Source organism: Sporobolomyces salmoneus (assembly GCF_050403485.1).
Source record: "Sporobolomyces salmoneus JCM6883 DNA, S_salmoneus_JCM6883_v1_ctg23, whole genome shotgun sequence".
Taxonomy (NCBI): domain Eukaryota; kingdom Fungi; phylum Basidiomycota; class Microbotryomycetes; order Sporidiobolales; family Sporidiobolaceae; genus Sporobolomyces; species Sporobolomyces salmoneus.
In genome coordinates this window covers 218717-239152 of record NW_027481140.1, presented here as the reverse complement: position 1 = coordinate 239152, position 20436 = coordinate 218717, and the positions used below count along the sequence as shown (strand labels likewise).

Below are 20436 nucleotides of genomic sequence, written 5' to 3'. Positions count from 1 at the left end.
CTCGTCGAAAGGGATTGATGGAAGCAGGAAGCGTGGCATGGTGCACGGTTTTGACTCCACCGGTAAGCATCTCGACAGACTCTAGGCTCTTGACACGTATCGCTGACCGACACGGACACAGCGAAACGCGAGAAGCAGGAATCGCTCACAAGGTTATGTCCGTGCGGGAGGCTTCCGGTCAAGGAACCAGTTCCGACGACAGCGCACGGCTGGATCGACGTCGAAATAACAGGCGAGGGATGGCATAGCTCTCTCACCCGACGTGGACATCCGAAAGCTTGCGGGTCTGGCAGGAAGCTTGCACAGGCTCGCGAGGCGGCATTGGAATTTTATTTTCGGTCAGACCTAGACTCAGCTTAGTGACAACTTTGGTGTAACGCGCCATCGTCCTCATTACAGAGTGTCTCGAGACGAGAGATGTCAGATTCATATCAGCAGTAGCGAAGCGGGAAAGAAGAAACCTTAAACATTGCTTGCCGCTTGTTCTGGGTCCCTCCTACTTCGGTGGGAGCCAGCAAGTGAGGCTAGAACAGAAGCAGGAAGGGAACCGGAACTCGAGTAGAGTACAAAATTATTTCCCTCGACAGACTCGTTTCGCTTTTCCGTCATTTTTTCGGTGGATGCGCATATAGCCATTACTTTCTATCATCAATTGTACGCGAGTTTGGAGATGTTAGCGAGCCGTCCCCGACGAAGAGCAGAGAACGAAAATCGCTTTTACGAACTCGCCTGCAATTGCTCTCCCAACGATCTATCAACTTCGGTTCCTCCGCTTCTCGTCAAGACGACGTTCCTGTTGATCAACCTCGAGCGCAGTAGCTCCCTCCTCCCCTCGATCCCGTTCGTCGCAACTCGTCGTAGTTTCATCTCGTCTCCTCCCTTTCTCGCAGCTCGTCGTTCCCGTACCATGCCTCCCAAAAGTACGTGACCCTCTCCAACCTCCCAACACTACTATAATGAACTGATCGGTGCACAAGTGGAGTGAGTAGAAGCAGCAGCACCGGAGAAGAAGACCCTCCTCGGAAGACCTTCGAACAACTTGTATGTCGGTATCGTGGGAATGCCTAATGTTGGAAAATCTTCCCTATTCAACACTCTTACTCGTTGTGGTAAGCTACAAACTCCCTCGGACTCGAGAAGCGATCACCATGATGAAACTCGTTCATCCGACCTCTATCTGACTCTGACTCTCTCGATTGGATTGTATGGTGTGAATAGATCTTGGAAAGGTTGCAAACTTCCCTTAGTAAGTCGGCAGGAGATTCTACGAGGTCGAAAAAGGGAAAGACTCGTACTGACCTTTCTCTCTCGTATATTCCTGCTCTCTTTCAGCGCTACTATCGAACCCGAAGAGACTCGAGTCCCCGTTCCCGATCGTACGTCCTCCTTCTTCATCTCCCAAGCTCCCCAATCACTTGGAAGCTAACCCTTGTGAAATTCGTTTCAGCTCGTTTCGACTGGCTCTGCGACTTGTACAAACCCTCCTCGAAAGTTCCCGCCGTCCTCACTTGCGTCGATATCGCCGGTTTAACGAAAGGTGCTTCGACCGGAGCTGGATTGGGAAACAATTTCTTGGCGAACGTTAGGGCCGTTGATGGAATTTTCCAGGTTGTTCGTACGTTTCGTCTCTCTCTCTCTCTCTCTCTCTCTCTCTCTCTCTCTCTCTCTCTCTCTCTCTCTCGCGAGGTTGTTTCCCTCTGTACTCGAGCTAAAAGTGAATGGTGTGATTGCGTTAGGTGCTTTCGATGATGCGGATGTCATTCACGTTGAAGGAGACGTTGATCCGATTCGTGATATGGAAATCATTCGAGATGAACTTCGGTGCGCACTTACTCCTCTCTCTCTCTCTCTCTCTCTCTCTCTCTCTGTGCTCTACGTCCACGAGATATCTGACACGCTCACTTGAGATCGTCGATAGATTGAAGGACATTGAATGGGTTTCGAAGAAACACGATGCGGTTAAAAAATCGTTGAGGGGAGCGACGGGAACGGCGAATTTGGCCGATAAAGCAAAGAAGGAAGAACTCGATTGTCTCACCAAAGTTCTCGATCACCTCGAGAATGGTGGCAAAGACGTCAGGAAAGGTGAATGGACTAGCAAAGAGGTGAGTCTACTCTCTTGCTCTCTCTCGAGTTTGTTGTACTCTCGCTCACTCACTCTCGTTCGCTCGATTAGATCTTGTTCATTAACGATCTCATGCTCCTCACCGCTAAACCCGTCATTTACCTCGCGAACCTCTCTGAACGAGACTACGTACGCAAAAAGAACAAATGGTTACCTAAAATCAAACAATGGATCGATGAGAACAACCCTGGAGATCTCTTGATCCCGTTCTCGGTCGCGTTGGAGGAAAGGATGTTGCAAGAGTTCGAGGATGATAATGTTCGAGTTGAGGAATTCACGAAATTGGGAACTCAGGGTCAATTGGGTAAAATCATGGTTGCCGGTTACCAAGCTCTCAACGTGAGCCTTCCACTGTCCTTCTACTACTTCTTCCTCGATGGGGAACGAAGAGCTGATATCGTATGAGAGATGGGGAATATAGCTCATTCGTTACTTTACTTGTGGACCTCAAGAAGTTCGAGCCTGGACGATTCGAGAAGGTACGAAAGCGCCTCAAGCCGCGGGAGTCATTCATACCGATTTCGAGAAACACTTCATTTGTGGAGATATCATGAACTTTGATGATTTGAAGGAATACGGTTCCGAAACCGCTGTCAAGGCTGTAAGTTTCTCGCAACTCGCCGAAGTTGACAGAAGAGAGGACGGTGTGTTGACTTTCTCGGTGTTGGGATAGGCTGGTAAACTTCAACAAAAAGGTAAACCTTACGAAATGGTTGATGGTGATATCGCTCACTGGAAACGTCAGTCTTCTTCTTCCTCTCTTCGTCTCCGTCGACCCTCACTGACTTCGATTACCCGGAACAGACAACGCCTAAAAAGGAGGGACCCTCTCTCATTCCTCCCCTTCGGTTTGCTCGAGTTTTTTCGTTTGTTTGTAGACTTCCGTATTTCTCGAGCATTCTTCTTTCCTTCTTGAATATATACAAATCCTTCTTCTCACTGAATCAGATACAGAGCTATGAGATAACAAAGTGTCGTTGAGATCCAGGCTTTCTACTGCTTCCCATAAAACCCAACTTTTCGTTCCCTCGTCCACTGATTAAACATCGCGAGCGCTTCTACCGGATGATCGTACGGTACCTATCCGTTCGGTATTATGTCAACATTGCCTCTCATGTTTAGCAGGGAGTCATTCAGACTCACGAAATGGCCCGAATCGTCTACGATCGCGAACGCCAAATTCCCATACTTTCTATACTCTCCTGCCTGCTGCGTCTCGTTTCCAGCTCGAGCAAGTTCGGGAGAAGCATACCAGGGTCGAAGGGGTTCGGCGCGGAAGAACTTGGAGCCGGTCCAGGAGAGGTTGGAGGTCCATTCTTCGTTGCCGGACCAATTGCAACTGAACGAAGGGACTATCAGCGAGGAGAACCTGGAGGAGGGAGAGAAGGGAGAGACGTGCATGAAGTCCTTTTTGCCAGAGTAGAATAAGGCAGCGATTCCGTTATTGACGAGATGACTAACTGCAGGGAACGAAGGTCTCGCTCTGCGGTTGCCGCAACTCTCTACATCAGCTCAAAATGTGCCGATGTAGAGTCGAGCAAACTCACTGATCCCCACTGATGGTGAATCGGAACCCGACTTTGTTGGAACATCCTTTAAATTTCTTGATTCCTCCTCCGTGACGGTGTGGCTCGAGATCAACTCCGAGTTCTTTCCTTACTGCCTCACTGTATACACCAAGAGATTCAGCAGACAGTCGGGTACCGGGGGGAAACAAAAGCGCCTCACGAGTTGAGCCAACTTTCGATCCATTCGTTCTCCTCGTACTCCCCAAACTTTTCCATATCGTATGGACTTCTTCCAGTCTTATCATAAGGTCCACTCTGACTATTCTCGCAGTATTGAAACGCAGTCGAACATTTCGTTGCACTCGCAGGGTCGTCTGCGTGGAGCTTAGAACGATCAGCTCGCGAAAACACAGAGGAGGGGAAAGCGTACCGTAGCATTCCTGAACGAGACTTTGACAACGAGGCAGAGTTTCTCTCATCTTGTCGCAGGTAGGTTCGTCGAGGAATGGACCGTAACCAGTAGAGTTGGTGCAGACGGTTGGGATGTAGGAACCGTATTGAGTTTTCGGATCGGTGCTGGCGTGTGCGCAAAGTTCGACCTGAGTGAATGTCTACGTGGCTAAGCTCGAACGAAACTCACAAGCCGTTTCCAACGAGGATCGAAACGAGATTGATCGGTTTCAAGTCGTCTTTTCTGCAACAATGTGTCGATTCAGCTCTGCTTCTGGCGGTAAGCTTCGGCGTGATCAACTCACGAGGATGTCTTGAGCTTTTCGTTCTCCTTGAGAATGTAATCAGCGAAGAGCGGAACGTATCGGCCTCCGTAACTTTCTCCTGCGATGTGAAACTCGCTAAAAACGAGCGAGGCGCAAAAGTCAGTATCGTAGCTCTCTGCGCGTCTTTATCGGGAAAGAGCTCACTTGTTCGCGAAACGGTCTTTGAACGTATGGAAGAAGATTTGAAGGAACGCATAAGTCTGTTTCACGAAAATTGAAACGCGCGAGTCAGCTTTGACATCTTGCTGAAAACTTTGCAAGGAACTCGCGTCTCTCGCCGCGGCTTCAGTAGTCCATACTCCATAATCGTCTTTATCGCTATAGGAGAACCCAACCCCAATTGGTTGATCGAGGAAGATGATAGTTGCGTTGTTATTCCATCTGCGAAACGAAAATCGAAAATCGTGAGCTTCTTCTCGAGCCGTACTGGAAGGAGAAGCTCACGAGTAAGGATTCCTGATCGGATCACCGTGTTTCTGAGCTCTACAAGGTCCTAGCTCTTGCAGTAAGCCGACAGCGTCCGAACATCCGGGTCCACCATTGAGCCTAAATCGTGCGAATGAGCTACGTTTCGCGCCAACATACGTAGGGAAGTATGAAGACAGTCTCGTAAGCTCACCATAGTACGACTGGATCGTTCCTCGGGTCTGATCTTGACTCCCAGATCCAGCTGAAGAAGTGTCTAGAGAAATCTTCTCCGACTGCTTCGGAAACATCGAGATAACCGGCGTAGTTCTTCACGGATGAGTCACAGAGGCCTTGTGGCCCACGAAGACGGACCCGGTGTCGAGGGAGGGCTGGATGAGAGTGGTGAGATTGCTGAGGATGTGGAGCGGCGGCAGGAAGAGCGAAAGGGAGTTGATCTTGCGTCGGAAGGGCTGTAACGAGTTGTATCGAGGATATCAGGGCGAGTAGTAGAGAGCGCATCGTAGTGAGGAGGAGGAGACAAGAGGGAACGCCGTTGGAAGAGTCGAGTTTCACACGCATGAAAAATCTACGGGATCGCTCATAACGTATGTGAGAGTGTGATGTACTGATCAGAACAGTCGAGACACTCGCTAGAGCAAAATTGAGCGAGAGAGATCGGGAGAATTTATCTGGATCCGGAGCGAGAAGATCGGGAAGAAATCATTCAACATTCTTCTTGCCCTCTTTCACCAAACCATACAGCTCGCTATACTCGACTGTTACAGCATCAGAAGTACTATATCTATCATCCAAGCGCAACGCACACGGGCCCCTATCGCTCTATCGCCCCGCAAATCCCTAGTCGAAATCCCAATCCTAATCAGCCGTCTCGACGTGAAACGGACTGCAGGACAATCCAGTCACCCCGTCTAGGAGTACTCGTGAGTCTCTCCCCTACTCTCGCTGTACTGGAGTCTGTGCTCACCGTCTTATGGATCATTCAACTTTTTTTCCCTACTTCTTCTCGGCTACATGACTGCAGCTCCCATCTCCGAGCTTAGACTGATGTCAGCTCCCTTCGACTTGACGTACGAAGCTCCTCTAGGCCCGGTACCCGATTGGTTGTCGTATCGAATATCTCCGACAACAACTCAAGTTTTACCTTTTACTCGCGACACTCTCGATGCGAACGGGGAACAAACTGCAGTGACGGGTCAGGCGACGGTGACAAGATACGAGACGGAAATCTTGCAGCTACCGGTGACGGTTAGTCTGCCGGAAGGGGAGGAGAGGATCAGTTTAGGTGCAGATTTCACGACGGCGGGAGGGAACGGACCGACCATTGCGAGAGTATATGGGGAGACAAACCTCGTTACTCTTGGTGTTTCGACCCCGACGATAACGAGCCCAGTTGGGACTACAACAGCCGCTAGTGCGCGATCTTCCGGTAATATCTTTTCCCCTTCGCTTTCTTTTCTCTTTCCGTCCTGTCACTCATCACCTCCGATTGTCTCGAGCTTCAGCTGCCACGGCAAGTCTCACCTCGTTGGTCTCAGCTCAAGCTTCCCTCGCCTCAGCTTTGACGAGCGCATCTCTATTGAGTCAATCCTCCCTCGTCTCGAGTCTATCAAGTGATCTCTCCTCGATCTCATCTGGTGAGTCCCTTTCTCTCCGTCTCCTCCTGGTCCTGCACAAGACTTACTCTCATCGGAACCTCAGCCGCGAATTCTATTTCCTCTTTCCTCGATCCCTCAAGCTCAAGCTCGACCACCTCTCCCGCTCCCTCTTCCGCCTCCTCCTCGTCCTCCACTCCCGCTCTCTCGACCGACCGCCTGAACTCCCTCGCTCCCTCCCAACTCGCCGCGGCGATCGCCGCTCCAATCTGTTTCTTTTTCCTCCTCGTCCTCCTTTCCTTGCTCTGTTGTTTCTGTATCCGTCGACGTCGAGAACGACGTCAGGACGATAACCTATTCGAAGGTGGAGGACTTGCTGGAGGAGGGATGGAAGAGGGGAATGGGTCGTCTTGGGGAGAAAGAAGGAGAGAGGATTCGGGGGATTGGGATTGGGTTGAACCGAGAATGGTCGCGGGTTCGAGAATGGGCGGATACTTCACGACTTCTTCTTCGAATGGGACTGGGAGTGGGAGTCGAACGGGAACTCCGTACTCGAGAACAGGAGGACGAGGAGGAGGAGAAACGGGAGAAATTAGTTTACTTGCGGGAGGTGGGAGGTTGTCGAGGGAATCACCTCGAGACGACGGACAGGAGGACGATGAAGAAGACGAGGAGGAAGATGGAGAGATTGGAACGGTGATGATGAGAGGAAAAGGGAGAGCTCAAGCAACTGCACTAGGACTCGGAATCGCCAGTTCGACGAATCGACATGGCCCTTCACTCCCTGAACGGGCTGCAGCGACGTTGAATGCTGGTTTACGGAGGATTAGTGGAGGTCGACTTGGAGGAAGTCCTGGAGGAAGTTCAGCGGAAGGTTACGAATACGAACCTGCTTCGACGATGGACCCTCATCAAGAAATGGTTGAACATCCAACGACGACGAGACCAACATATTGGGACCCTTACAAACCTTCTCCTACTACTCCTCAATTCCCGATTCTCGCACCGGTCATCTCAGCAACTTCGGATGAATCTTCTCCTCCTCAACCAGACGGCGAGTTCTCCCCTGGAACGAATACGACGAGTCCAGATTGCGAAGATATCAGGAGGGCGAACCTTGGATTGGCGGATTTGACGAACGATTACAGAGGGAGTCCGAGAACGGACGAAACTGGGACTTACGATGATCATGACGAGGAACACGAGGAGGTTGATCAAGAATCGACGGAAATGTTGGCTTCGAGTCGAGAAGACGCAGCACCTAGAACGGGAGTCATGGTCGAGGAAGAAGGAAACTGGTTAAGAAACGGTCGACCCAAGCTCGCTCCTCCAGTTTCACTCCCTCCTCTCCTTCGGAGACCTCCTTCGGACCTTTCGATCTCCCAATACTCTCAGAGCGACGTTGGAGGCTTCAACAACCAACCCCAACGGCCTTCGGATCAAGGTTCTTCAGCTTGGTTAGCTGCGCCTGCTCAACTGAACACGAGGAGTAGATCGAGGGAGAACAGTGGTGGGAGTGTCGCGAGTGAACTCTCGATGGGCTCGCTAGGGTCTCTCGGCGGTAATGAAGCGAACGAGAAACTATTCTTTACTGGTGCGTCGTCTCGCTCGCTCGAAATGATGTGCAGTTCCAAGCTCATTTTTCAGGTTCTCAACGCACAGCTCCTCGTTGGGTTGGTTCTCGTAATCCCAACACTTTTCCGACCTCGACGATTTCTCCCGTGATCCCCTCTGATCTCATGTCAGGCCATCTCACCCCTCCACCTTCTTCCCCCAGTTCCTCCTCTTCTCGTTACGCCGATGCTCCAATCGCACCTCGACCCGCTTCCACAACGACTCGAACGACTTCATTCCACACTCCTCGACTCGGGGGCGCCGAGTCACCTTCCTTCAGATCTCGACAAGATTCAGGAGGAACGACTACTTCGATCATTGAAGATTCTCCTATGGTTTATTCAGTTCCGAAAACTCGTACTAGGACAACTTCGAGCGGTAATCCAGCGGCGACGAGGGAAAGGAGGGATCGGTTCAAGTTTGATCGTCCGGATAGTCAGGACGTGTTGGAGAGCGCGGCGAAGAGTTACGAGAGGGAACGACAAGGTAGTGCTGCTAGTAGTGGCGGTGGTGGGAGGGGAAGAGAAAAGTCAGGGAGGAAAATGATCGAGGATGAATGGAGCGACATTAGGTTTGTGGGAGATAAAGAGGAATCGAAAGGGTTCAAGCGATCGTGAGTCCCCCCCCTCAATGCGTATGAGTCTCAAGGAGAAGATGCTTATGACCGCTGAGTGGTGACAGACACGATGCACCTTTCTCGAACTTGACGCCGCTCTCTTCGCCTCTCTTACCTTCTCCCCCAACACCTCCGCCTGGCCCGACGTCTCGCAAGTCGTCTTCCTCCCTCAAAGACCGTCAACAATATCAAGTCCGGCATTGAGCAGACGAGTCTCGCTGTGAATAGTCTGAGTTGTGCATCTCGTTTTGTCCTTAATCTTGTCTCTCTTCGGAATCAGCAGTTATTTTGTGTCTATATTGAGTTCTATTCCATCTACATTACCATCAACTCATGCTGTAGTCGTAGCCTGCGCGTTATCCGTCGTCTGAGAGTCCTCAATGATTCCGGGTCCTTCTTTCGATTCGGCTCGTTCCCTAGCTCCCTTGACAACCTGTACCAATTCGAATCGTTTACGTGCAGAGATTGGTCGACAGTTACGGATCTGGAAGGACGCACATCTGCGTCAGTAACCCGCACGAGAAGCGAGAGAGAGAGGGAGAGAAAGGGGAAAACTGACTTTAACTTGATCCCCTACGACACAAGATGATTCCGGGTCGTGTACCAAATAAGTTGAATGTTTCTTGAACTCCTGTTCGTTCCCCCAACGGTTTCATCAACAACCTCATTCGTAGGAGAGATGAAGAGAAAGGGCAACGAACTTTGAGAGTTTTATGATCCGTCATCCTCCTCTCTACTGAAACCGTAATAGTTTGTTTCATTTTCCCGTGTTTGACGACATTTCCCACTAGTTCTAAACCTTTCGGGAGAGTCCAAGGGGAGGCAGGAGGAGGGAGATTGGAAAGGGGAGATGAAACGGTTGAAGAGAAGCGGATCGAGCTGTGGGGGCAAGTACAGGGTCGGAGGGTGGACTTGAACGGTTGAAGAACGGTTCGGAGGGACATTTTGAGGGAAAGGAGTAATGCGTAAGGAGGAAAGAGCTGACCGGCAGAGTTGGACAATTTCTTGATCTCTTCACTTTCACGCGATCCGATACTACTACACGAGCGGCACTAGAAGAAGTAGAAGGCTAGTGAATACGTACTCGCCATGCTCCGCTCCCTCGTTCCTCGACGTTCACTCCTCTTGCCGACGACTTCTCGTTCCCTCTCCCTCTCCTCTCGTTCTCTCGCAACAGGTAGCACGACAAGTAGTAGCAGTCCAACACCATTGAACTACCCAGAATTGAAAGTGACGACTCTACCAAACGGGATTCGAGTCGCTTCAGATCCGACTCCCGGTCATTTCGTCGCGGCGGGAGTTTACGTCGATGCTGGAAGTAGATACGAATCGAGTAGAACGACGGGGAGTGGTCATATGGTAGATCGATTAGGGTTCAAGGTCAGTCCCCACTTGCTCTATATTTCAGCCTGAAAAGGGAGAAAATTGGAAGCTGAATTCTTTTCGCTTTCTCTCGAATGGATTGATAGTCTACACGGAATCGAACAGCAGATGAAATGACACAAGAGATTGAACAACTCGGAGGCCAATTCCTCTCTTCCTCCTCGCGCGAAACGATCATGTATCAAGCCTCGACCTACACTCATTCCCTCCCAAAAGTCCTCTCGATCCTCTCCGACACCGTCCTCAACCCCCTGATCACATCCGAAGAACTCGAGATTCAACGAGAAGCGGCGTTGTGGGAAGTAGGGGAAATCAAACAGAAACCGGAAATGATTCTACCGGAATTGTTGCACGAAACGGCGTATAAGGGGAACACATTAGGGAATCCCCTGCTATGTCCAGAGGAGAGGTTGGAGACGATGACGACGGAGACGATTAGAGAGTATTTGGAGATGTGGTATAGACCTGAGAGGTTGGTGGTTGCGGCCGCGGGAGTCGAACATGAACAATTGGTCGAGTTGGCGGAGAAATACTTTGGAGCGGCGAAATCTTCGACAACAACAACAACAACGCCGAATTCACAGAGACCGACAACAATAGCTTCCTCGTCTTCTTCATCAAATCTATCAAATTCCTCTGCACCCTTTTCAACCACAGCTTCTACCTCCGCTTCTCTCGCCTCCTCGAGCCAGGATCTCTCCTCACTAGACCCTACTTCTTTCGAATACCTCTCAACCGCACCAGCACGTTATACGGGAGGTCAATTAATGCTCGAAAACCCCGATTTAGAACTCACTCACGTTTACGTCGGATTCGAAGGGTTATCGATTCACGATGAAGATATTTACGCGTTGGCGACCTTACAGGTCTTGTTAGGTGGTGGTGGAAGTTTCTCTGCTGGTGAGCGACAAATTCCTTTCACTCTTGTCAGCCGATGAACTGACGAAAGTGAGAGATTTTTGTCAATCACAGGTGGACCTGGAAAAGGAATGTATTCCCGCCTCTACACCTCCGTTCTCAACCAACATTATTCCGTCGATTTCTGTTCGGCGTTCCATCACGTCTACCTCGATTCCGGTTTATTCGGCCTGCAAATCTCGGTTCATCCTTCTTTCGTCTCGCAAGTACCTCAATTGCTCGCGCAACAATTCGATAGTATCACGAGACCGATGAGGGCCGGGATCGATGAGGGGGATTTGAGGAGGGCTAGGAATCAATTGAAGAGTTCGTTGGCGATGGCGTTGGAGAGTAGAATGGTTCAAGTCGAGGATTTGGGCGTACGTTCCCTGTCTCTCTTCTACTCTCCCTTCCTCCTCCCTTGCCAGAGAGCAATGAGCTGACAATGTCGTGCGTGAGGGATTTTGTAGCGACAAGTTCAAGTTCACGGTCGAAAAGTTTCCATGCCCGAAATGTCTTCCTTAATCGACCGAGTCACCCTCTCCGATTTGTACCGCGTCGCGAACCGAGTTTTGAGACCGCAATCGAGTCCAGTGTTGAGCGATCGGAAGAAGAATGGGAAAGTTACGGTTGTCGCACAGGGGAAAATTGCGGGAGGAAGATTGGGGGACGATGTCGAGGAGGCGCTGAGGAGGAGAGGGATTGGAGCTCAGTAGAGTGGGAGGAGGGGAGAGAGCTAGGGGGGGAGTGTGCATATATGTAAAGAACGCAACGTCGCATTTCAGTTCGCAAGTAAGAGGACACAGTGGAGGAAGTCGGACTGTCGCTCGGAACAAGCTGTGAGCCGTCCAGCTCGACTGAGGATATACTGTGAGTCGTGTTGAGACGCAGCAGATGATAAGTCTGCATGTGCTGCTTCCCCCGGTCGTCGAGAATTGCTGTCGTAAAGCCGAAACGTTGCTCGAGTTGCGAAAGCATTCTCGGCGAGCGTTTTCTTCGTCGCCTCTTTGCTTTGCTGCTTCCCGTTACACCAGCAGTATTACATACAACGTTCAGAGAGACTAGAACCTCAGCCGCATAGGGTTCGACTGCCCTCGCGCGAAACGACACTCTCTCTCTCTTCTCATCACCCAACAACCTCGACATGTCATACGGCGGCGCTGGAGGCGGCTACGGCCAACCCCAAACTCGATCAAAAGTAGTATTCGGTTAGTCTCACTTATCCCCCGCTCTCCTCAGAGGAGGAAGAGACTGATGAAACGATTCCTTTGATCAAGTTGGAAATCTCCCCTTTGACTACACTGAGGAACAGTTCGTAGAGGTGAGTCGTCTCGCAATCTATCTAACTATGGATTGCTGAGTTCCTCTCGCGTGTACAGGTGTTCAATTCAGTCGGACCAGTCGTTTCATTCCGGTAACATCTCTCTCCTCTCTCCCCATCTCTCCCAGAGGCTAACATGGTAGAGTGTGAGTAGTCTCGTATTCGATCACGGTACGGGTAAACCAAAAGGGTTCGGATTCTGTGAATACCGCGACGCCGACACTGCCGCCTCGGCCCTTCGAAACTTGCAAGGAGTTGAAGTAGGCGGGAGAGGATTGAGGTTAGATTTCGCCGATACGGACGATTCACCTCCGAGTAAACGAGGCGGGAGACCTTATGGTGGTGGAGCTTCGGGAGGAGGAGGAGGGGGATACGGAGGAGGAGGAGATCGAGGGTACGGTTCAGGAGGAGGACAAGGGTATGGTCATCCACCACCGGTACAGCAACAGCAACAGCAACAACATGGAGCGTATGGAGGAATGCCCCCTCAAGCTCAAGCTCAGAATAACGGTCCCCCTCCTTCTTCTTCAGTTCAGGCAATTCCTCCTCCTCCCCCTCCGTCTCAAATGCAGTTACCGGGTGGTGTACAACCGAGACCTTTACCTCCGGGTATTCCTTCGGAACCGGGAAAGAGTTCGACGGATAAGATTACGGAAACGATTGGAACGATGGCTCCTGGTCAATTACTCGATGTAATGAGTCAGATGAAGGTACCCTCTCGCTCCTACTCTTCTCACTGTCCACGAGTCTGTTGTACTGACGCAGTATGATTGTTGTAGGCACTCGTAATCGCATCACCTTACGAAGCACGCGCCCTTTTATCCGCAAACCCTCAACTTTCCTACGCTCTTTTCCAAGCGATGCTCTGCATGGGCATCGTTGACCCCGCTCTCCTCTCCGTAAGTTCCTCATCCCATCTCCTCTCTCCCAATCTCACCACTCACCATTCCCTGTTTCCCCATCGAAACAGAAAGCTTTCCCTTCCGCCTTCCCGTCCGGATCCGTCCCTCCGCCCGTCACTGCATCCCCTTACGGTGCCCCTCCTCCTCCTTCCTCAGCATCAGTCTATGGTGCTCCTCCTCCTTCAACAGCAGCTTATGGAACCCCTCCTCCGCCGCCTCCACCAGGTTCCGCGCCGTATAGTTATAATCGACCACAGCCTGTGCCTCCCACCTCGAGTTATGGTGCGCCTCCTCCTGCAGCTGCTGCGCCGACCCCACAAGCGGCGACAGCGCCGCCGGCGATGGGAGCTACTCCGGATCAAGCTGCTGTAAGCTCACTCTTTCAGGAATCTCTTCCTATTTCCGATCTCTCGCGCTGACGGACCTCGATGCGACGGATATGACTCGACGGTTATAGTTGATTAAACAAGTCTTGGCCATGACGGATGCACAAATCGCGAGTTTGGATGAGAATAGTAGGAATACGATTTTACAAATCGTAAGTTCTATCTCCTCGTTTTCCTCTCGTTTCTGCAAACTGCTTCTAGAGTGCGTTGACTGACTCTGACTCGACACTGTGCTCTGTGTTTCGATAGCGTCAACAAGCTCAGAGAGCAATGGGAATGTAAAGAAGAAGAGTTTTATTCTCGCCTGTTCCTACGTTTGTTTCAGCAAGCAATCGTCGCGATTAAAGAAAAGAATCTGGCCCCCTTCATTGTGTGTGTGTGAGACGTAATACGAGAATCAGAGGTTGTAACATCGTGTGCCAATTTTGAATTCTTGAGTCGTTGTCGAGTTCTCGAGCGGTGTTTCTCGCTCGTGGGGTGCGTACCTCGCGCGTTAGCATTCGAAATACACTGCTATAGGCCCTGGTAGAACTGTTTTTGAAACCTTGCGAAACCCGAGAGCTCGTTCGAGATATTTTTATTGCTTGATCTCCATCTCACCACTACATCATGTCAACCCTCACTCTCGAAGTCCAATTCAGGTAATCCCTCTCTCCTTCTCCTCCATTGCACTCTCGACTAACTCTCATCTCATCTCCCCGTCCGATAGTGGAGGGATGGAACTCCTCTTCTCCTCGATCCATAACCACCGCATCACTATCCCACGCTACTACACCCCCTCAACACTGTCCCAGACCGGTCTGAAGGAAGCTCCGATACCAACAGAAGGGGAGGGAAAGAGAAGAAGAACGGATTTGAAGTACTTGATTTGGTGGTTGAGGGAATTCTTGTTGGAAGACCGTGAGAGACCTGAACTGTTCTCCCAAGGAGAGACTATGTGAGTCCTTTCAATACGTCTCTATGGGAGCTGGGGAGGAATCGGGAGCTGATGATGAGGTGGAGGAGAGACAGTCGACCGGGAATTTTGATTCTAATCAATTCGACGGACTGGGAACTCGAGGGAGAACTAGAGTATGAGTTGGAGGAAGGGGATGAGATTGTATTCATTTCGACACTGCATGGAGGTTGAACGTTGAGCGAAAACTTCTATTCTCTCACTTTCTCTCGCTTCGAAACTAGAATTATAAAGGGTGTTGTAACGAATAAGATTGGTTTACAGGGCACTACGGTATTTGAAGAATAGATACATTCGACGGACGAGAAAGAGAGAGAGAGAGAGAGAGATTAGGAAGAAGAGATTCCATGAGCTTTATCGAGTTGTTCAACGAACTTATAAGTTTTCATTTGAACAGCGTTTCGTTCCGCCGTGATCGTCTCATGCGTCTTTCCAACCTACTCACCGCACTCTTCATTAGTTCAAGCCCCCTTCAATCAACACAGATTGAGAGAGAGGAAGAGACTTACGGTAGCGACGAACCACCTGAAATAATCTGGACCACTCCTCAAACTCGGTAACAACAAACTCGCGAAATGAGGCGTCACCAAATGATCCGACAAACCCGATTCAATGATTCGAACCATTTCTCCCGCGAGCCAACCGGCGTCGAGGGTTGGGGAAAGGAATTGAGTGTCTTGATCTTTCATCGCGTCGCCCATTTGGGTCGAAACTTTCGTTGGGCAGATCACGGAGGTACGAACTCGAGGGGCGTTGTATCTACCGACAGGGAGTGAGCACGGGAACATGGGTCGAGAAGAGTAGAACTTACCGGTGTCGAAGTTCTCCTGCGAGGGTTTCGTGAAGAGCGAGTGCGGCGGCTTTCGAGCATGCGTATTCACCTACACGGAGGAAGGACATCAGTGGATAGCTCTTGGTGGATGAGGAGGGGCAGAGACTCACTTAATTGAGGGATCGCAGCGTAGGAAGCCGACGAGGCAGTCTGGTTTCGAGTGGAAATGGTCAGTCACCAACGCGACAGGGTTGCGAGCTGTCTCTCTACTCACAGTCATGATATGTCCGTGACTGATTTAAGACAAAGACGGGAAAGAAGAGGGGTCAGCTTGGCGCAGAGAAGGAATACTCGAGGCGAAACTCACTTGAGCTTGATGACTGTTGACCGTGCGCAAACTATCAGTCTAAGGTCCTCTCTCAAGTAGAAAGAGAGTACTCACTGTGAGGTAAGAACTCCCTAAGGATGTTGTGACATCCAAGAACGTTGACTTTGTAAGTCAAAAGGAATTCTTCAGGTTTCGTTTCCAAGATCGTCTTTCCTCGAGCGATTCCGGCGTTGTTGATCTAGCGTGAGCAGCATGGACTTTCAGTATACCTTTGCTACTGAGCAGGGACCACCTAAACTCACAAGTACAGTCGGTTCTCCGATCTGTGCGAAGAAAAACGAAATGCGAGTGAGTCAACGAACAAGCTTGCGAGGCGGAATAGCTCGAGCTCACCTCTGCTCGAACCTTCTTTGCGACTTCGGCAATCGCCTTTGGGTCAGTAATATCGCATTTATAGTACTTGACGTTCTCTGTTCACATCTCGAGGATCAGCTTTGTCCCAACTCCCTTCGTCGAATTCTCTTTTTCGTCACTCACTCGCGTTATACGTAGGCGGCGCCATATCGAGTACCGCGATATTGCCCGTCTTCTTACTCAATCTCTCTACCAATTCTTTCCCAATCCCTGTCGACCCTCCAGTAATCAAAACGATATCTCCCTTTCCGTTCTCCAAACTCCACCTCGGAGGATCTGCTTTCCAACCATGATTCCTCGTCAAACGATTCAACGTCCTATGTAACGTCTTCAAAGCGACGAAGGCGAGCAGGAGAGAGAGGAAGCGGGAGGAACGGAGATGGTCGTAGGGAGTGTGGGAGGAACCGAGGATCGAACGGGATTTGAAGTAGTGCCAGAGGAAGAGGGAGGTCGCTCCGGATAACGAGAGGACGGTACGGTCGAGGAAACGATTGATACTGAGAGTCGAAGAGAGGGAAGAGAGAGCGTCAGCGAAGTGGGGCAGGAGAGGAGGGAAGAGGGAAGAAGAGCTCACTCGTCGATAGAGAAACGGGCAGCAGGCATCTTGGTGAAAGTGTCGAGGAGTAGTGGAGAGAGAGGAGAAAGAGAAACGAAAGAAGCCGGATTTGCTCAACTTTGAGATCTTTCGGAACCGGCGTTTTTGCTCGAACAAAGTCCCCGCTTGAGTTTTTGACTTTCGACTTCTGACTTCGGCGGAGATTCAAACGAACGACGAGCTCGGCGCGTCAAGTACCGAAGCCCGCAGACTGCCCGCGCTCGCGAATAGATTAATAGCCTCGAGAAGTCGCGCTCTTTCGACGGTCGAAAGCCTCTCGTGAAAACCTGCGACACTGCGTTCGGACCAGTCTAAGCGCTCTCGACTACATGAACAGCTGCTATGGAAGAATTCTCGAGTTGCAAACATCCTCTAAGTCCATCAGCAGCTACAATAGACGTGTGGATCGAACGAGATTATCGAAGGACCGTCGTCGCTCTTCTGAGTTTTTCTTTGACGTCGGCGGGAGGTAATAGGGAAGAACTCGTTGCGAATCCATACTCTGAGCGAGTGACTGGAGGAACGGTGTTGTATCAGTAAATGCAATCCGAGAGAGAGGCAAGAAGAGAATCACGAACGATTGAAGAAAGTTGTATAAGTTTCGACGATCTCTTCCTGTGCACTCGGCGGAAGGACATCACTCGTGAGCTCACCAGCGGTCGAGTGAGACATCAAGAAGAGACGCACCAGTAGCGGAGGTAGTAACACTTTAACCGTCTTCTCTTCCTCTAAATACAATCTCATTTTCCCTGACACAGCTTTCACATTCTCGACCAACCCATCCTGAAACTCCTGATGCAGTTTCATGACCTCCTCTGGAGTTGCCCATTCTTGCGCTGAGAGATCCCTCGAAGAGGAGGAACCGCCAGTTGAGGGAGAGGGGGAGGAGAGGAACGAAGTACAACGATCGAGAAAGTATTGGATCGAAGAGGTGAGAGAGAGGGAAGTCGTCGTGATAAGATCTTCACAGGCTTTCTTGAGCGCTGAATCAAGATCCTGTAGAGGGGGGAAAGCGTCAGTTCTGGAGAGAGGAGGGGGGTGGGAGGGGGAAAAGAAGACTCACGGTTTTCGCGTCAACCATGGTCTCGGCAAAGTTCGGGATACCTCTACTAGCCATCTGGAACAGAGCTGCAGGGTTGAAGATCGCTGAAGTGTTTCGGAGGATGTTGCTCAACATGTCTGAACCGAGCGTTGAAAAAACCCGGGTCAGCGAGAACTCTTTCAGATGGATCGAGTGAGAGAGACTCACCTGTGACAGAGGAGAAGTCTGCAGCGCGTTCGATATGAACGAGATCGACACTCCTAACCGTTTCCTTCAAGAGTAATAGGTGCCGAACGAGGAACAATTGGCCATCGAGTTGACTCGACCCTGAGAGCGCTGAAGCGGTCTTGGAGTTCGAGACGTCCTTTGTCGCGGCGGAGATTTGAGCAGCGGCGGCGAGGAGCGATTGTTGACATAACGTAACTGCTTCTCCTGCGAAATCTTCGAAAATCGCAGTCTATTCACTCGTTCATCCCGAGTCAGCTCACCCCTAAGTCAGAAGGTGTGTGTGTGTGAGAGAGATGGTACTCACATTGATGAACGCGTTCAACCTCGCCAAGACCCAAACGGTTCTCCTCAAAGTCGGGAACCATGACTTCATCTGGTTTTCATTAGGTACCCTGAACCTCTTCTCCTTATCTCCACCACCTCCTCCATTCGTAAAGTTCCTCTCTTCCTCCTGTGAATCCTCGACGTTCCACAGCGATTCCTTCTTCTCGTTCGTCGCAGAAGCTTTCTTCTCCAAAATCGCTGGATAATCTAGGTCTTCCGGCGTTGGGACGTAGTGTAGGACTTGGGATTGAATAACCGCTTGAGCGCGGAACACGAGTCGAGTTTGAGTATCTTGTAGGATCGTCCTCAACAATACCGAGAACCTCAATCGACCTAATCGAAGTTGCTGAGGGTGAGAGGAGGGTTGAATCGTCGATTGTCGAGTCATCGATAGAGAGGCATCGGGGTCGTTGTCGTTGGGAGAGGGGGAGAAGAGATCGTCATCATCGGAATCATCGGAAGCTTCGACGAGTCCAGTATCGGCATCGAGGGCCATCATCGCTTGGAGTACGGTACATAATTCACAAAGTACTTCGAGTCGAGGTTCATGAAGGATTCGAGGTCGGAGGGAATCGTACAAATGATCACACAAGTTTTCAAGGAATTGACTAAACCAATCGATCATCACTTCAGCATCACCCTTCGAGAGAGAGAGAGTGGAGAGGACGGGAGAGAAACTTACTAGACTTCATTCTCCCCAGTCGAAAAGTATTGTTTATAAAGTCCCCATTCGTTGATACAAACTCCTCTCAAATGACCACAACCCATTTTCGCCAACCTAACCAACTCGGTCGAACCCGGTTCCATTCTCCTCACTTCCTCCGCTAAACCGGGAGACAAGAGTTGGGAACGAGCGGTGAACCAAACGGTGAAACATTCGGAACGAAGGGAAGAGTATTCGTTGGGGTCTGATTCGGAACGTTTTTCGAGTTCGATGAGGAGGATTCGGAGTGAGGACGAAGGGGATTCGAATTTCTGGTACAAGAGCGCTTCGAGAGCTGTATCGGATAATTCCTACCGAGAGAGAGAAAAGGGTCAAACGGGGAATCGAAGATGGGAGATTAGAATGAGTGTGACTCACTTTGCCAGTCATTTTTTCGGCAGCGTCGAGAGTGATCTTGCGAATCGTAGAGACGAAATACATCTTGATTAGAGTCATGGCTCGAGTGAGGCATTGCTGGAATCGAATCAAGTAAATCTCGGCGTCTCTGAAATCTCTCTGAACAAACACGCAAAAAGTTCATCAGCATCCATTCAAAACGGGAAAGTCGAGAGAGTATGGACGTACGTTCGCTTTAAGATAATCAAGACAAACGTCAAGACGATCAATCATATTCAAGAAATCTTCCTTCAACACCAATTCCTCCCCCGGTAAATTCAAAGTCTTTGTCGCTTTCTCCAACTCCCTGAAATATTCCAACCTCGTACCGATCGCTTCCGTAACTTCCAACAAATGTTTCTGTTCGTCCAACATCGTTTCACACGCCATCTGTAACGCTCGAGAATTCTCTTCGACAAAGAGATAATTCGCCTCCATTTCGGATATTAACCCGCGAGATTCGTCCAAGTTTGAGAGGATCGAATCGCAGAGTTGGAGATGGGATGAGAGGGATTCGAGGTGTTCGCGGTAAACTTGTTCTTGGGAATGTTCGATAGACGATTCGACCGAGGAGAACCAGTCATGGAATTGTTGCAGTGATTCGATCGGAGTTGATGGGTGTAACGTGGAGGAGGGGTTCACATTGGAGGAGGAGGAGGGCTGGAAGGGACCGTTACTAGAGGAGGAGAGAGGTCGTGGTGAACAAGTGGGGGAATTCGAGCTCGACAACCTTCCGAGAGGGGTTTGAACCGCCTTGAGCTGACAGGAGGTACCCATTCGAGACTAATCAGCATCACAGTACTGGTCTAGGAGGTGAGAGGGAGGAGATAAGAGGCTCACATGATGAGGAATTGGTCGAACCGAAGCTGCCTGATTCACCTTTTGTACTGACGCAATCTCGGTTGCTGATAGTGGAGATAGAGCATCCCAATCCTCTAAGCTTAACCTTGAAGTCGAAGCGCGAGATGATGCCATTAGTCGTGTGAAACGTTGAAAGTCAAGTCGAAGCTCTCTTTCCCTGCACCAATACATTCGGTCACGACAGAGCATGGCAGAGTTCATCAGACAGTACTTATGCTGCTGTCTACCCCAATCTAGACCAGTCGTACGTCCCCTTCCCGCTCTCCCCT

At 50.5% G+C, this 20436-nt stretch overlaps 9 protein-coding genes across 9 annotated transcripts; 5 read left to right on the top strand and 4 right to left on the bottom strand.

Annotated features, from left to right (window-relative positions):
• Positions 1–907: 907 nt before the first annotated feature.
• On the top strand, positions 908–2940 carry OLA1 (Obg-like ATPase; the record flags this gene model as incomplete). Its single annotated transcript, XM_076632179.1, has 11 exons — positions 908–920; positions 990–1109; positions 1219–1246; positions 1333–1376; positions 1448–1615; positions 1737–1821; positions 1919–2105; positions 2177–2464; positions 2547–2726; positions 2799–2865; positions 2930–2940. 11 exons carry the CDS (start codon positions 908–910, stop codon positions 2938–2940), a joined length of 1191 nt encoding a protein of 396 aa, XP_076487906.1.
• Positions 2941–3118: 178 nt separating this feature from the next.
• On the bottom strand, positions 3119–5336 carry JCM6883_006386 (S10 family peptidase; the record flags this gene model as incomplete). Its single annotated transcript, XM_076632178.1, has 12 exons — positions 3119–3205; positions 3269–3464; positions 3525–3608; positions 3673–3792; positions 3854–4007; positions 4064–4209; positions 4274–4327; positions 4389–4484; positions 4554–4609; positions 4679–4790; positions 4854–4955; positions 5029–5336. 12 exons carry the CDS (start codon positions 5334–5336, stop codon positions 3119–3121), a joined length of 1515 nt encoding a protein of 504 aa, XP_076487905.1.
• A 513-nt stretch (positions 5337–5849) lies between these two features.
• Positions 5850–8864, top strand: JCM6883_006385 (uncharacterized protein; the record flags this gene model as incomplete). The annotated part of the gene is made up of 5 exons (XM_076632177.1): positions 5850–6249; positions 6341–6472; positions 6537–8024; positions 8093–8657; positions 8726–8864. 5 exons carry the CDS (start codon positions 5850–5852, stop codon positions 8862–8864), a joined length of 2724 nt encoding a protein of 907 aa, XP_076487904.1.
• Positions 8865–8991: 127 nt separating this feature from the next.
• On the bottom strand, positions 8992–9604 carry MRPS17 (mitochondrial 37S ribosomal protein uS17m MRPS17; the record flags this gene model as incomplete). The annotated part of the gene is made up of 3 exons (XM_076632176.1): positions 8992–9144; positions 9220–9291; positions 9362–9604. 3 exons carry the CDS (start codon positions 9602–9604, stop codon positions 8992–8994), a joined length of 468 nt encoding a protein of 155 aa, XP_076487903.1.
• A 145-nt stretch (positions 9605–9749) lies between these two features.
• Positions 9750–11656, top strand: MAS2 (mitochondrial-processing protease subunit alpha; the record flags this gene model as incomplete). Its single annotated transcript, XM_076632175.1, has 4 exons — positions 9750–10040; positions 10130–10943; positions 11016–11320; positions 11411–11656. The coding sequence occupies 4 exons, from the start codon at positions 9750–9752 to the stop codon at positions 11654–11656; spliced, it is 1656 nt and encodes a 551-aa protein (XP_076487902.1).
• A 428-nt stretch (positions 11657–12084) lies between these two features.
• JCM6883_006382 (uncharacterized protein) lies at positions 12085–13831 on the top strand (the record flags this gene model as incomplete). Its single annotated transcript, XM_076632174.1, has 8 exons — positions 12085–12148; positions 12218–12261; positions 12320–12354; positions 12416–12971; positions 13041–13160; positions 13232–13531; positions 13621–13701; positions 13799–13831. The coding sequence occupies 8 exons, from the start codon at positions 12085–12087 to the stop codon at positions 13829–13831; spliced, it is 1233 nt and encodes a 410-aa protein (XP_076487901.1).
• Positions 13832–14158: 327 nt separating this feature from the next.
• URM1 (ubiquitin-related modifier URM1) lies at positions 14159–14678 on the top strand (the record flags this gene model as incomplete). Its single annotated transcript, XM_076632173.1, has 3 exons — positions 14159–14190; positions 14259–14486; positions 14561–14678. 3 exons carry the CDS (start codon positions 14159–14161, stop codon positions 14676–14678), a joined length of 378 nt encoding a protein of 125 aa, XP_076487900.1.
• Positions 14679–14833: 155 nt separating this feature from the next.
• Positions 14834–16621, bottom strand: JCM6883_006380 (SDR family oxidoreductase; the record flags this gene model as incomplete). Its single annotated transcript, XM_076632172.1, has 11 exons — positions 14834–14941; positions 15014–15263; positions 15316–15385; positions 15447–15486; positions 15551–15569; positions 15644–15656; positions 15719–15842; positions 15907–15927; positions 15998–16074; positions 16142–16515; positions 16593–16621. The coding sequence occupies 11 exons, from the start codon at positions 16619–16621 to the stop codon at positions 14834–14836; spliced, it is 1125 nt and encodes a 374-aa protein (XP_076487899.1).
• A 408-nt stretch (positions 16622–17029) lies between these two features.
• COG3 (Golgi transport complex subunit COG3) lies at positions 17030–20281 on the bottom strand (the record flags this gene model as incomplete). The annotated part of the gene is made up of 10 exons (XM_076632171.1): positions 17030–17127; positions 17192–17228; positions 17301–17609; positions 17677–17792; positions 17863–18112; positions 18188–18815; positions 18890–19221; positions 19289–19426; positions 19496–20065; positions 20147–20281. 10 exons carry the CDS (start codon positions 20279–20281, stop codon positions 17030–17032), a joined length of 2613 nt encoding a protein of 870 aa, XP_076487898.1.
• Between the last annotated feature and the right edge of the window lie 155 nt (positions 20282–20436).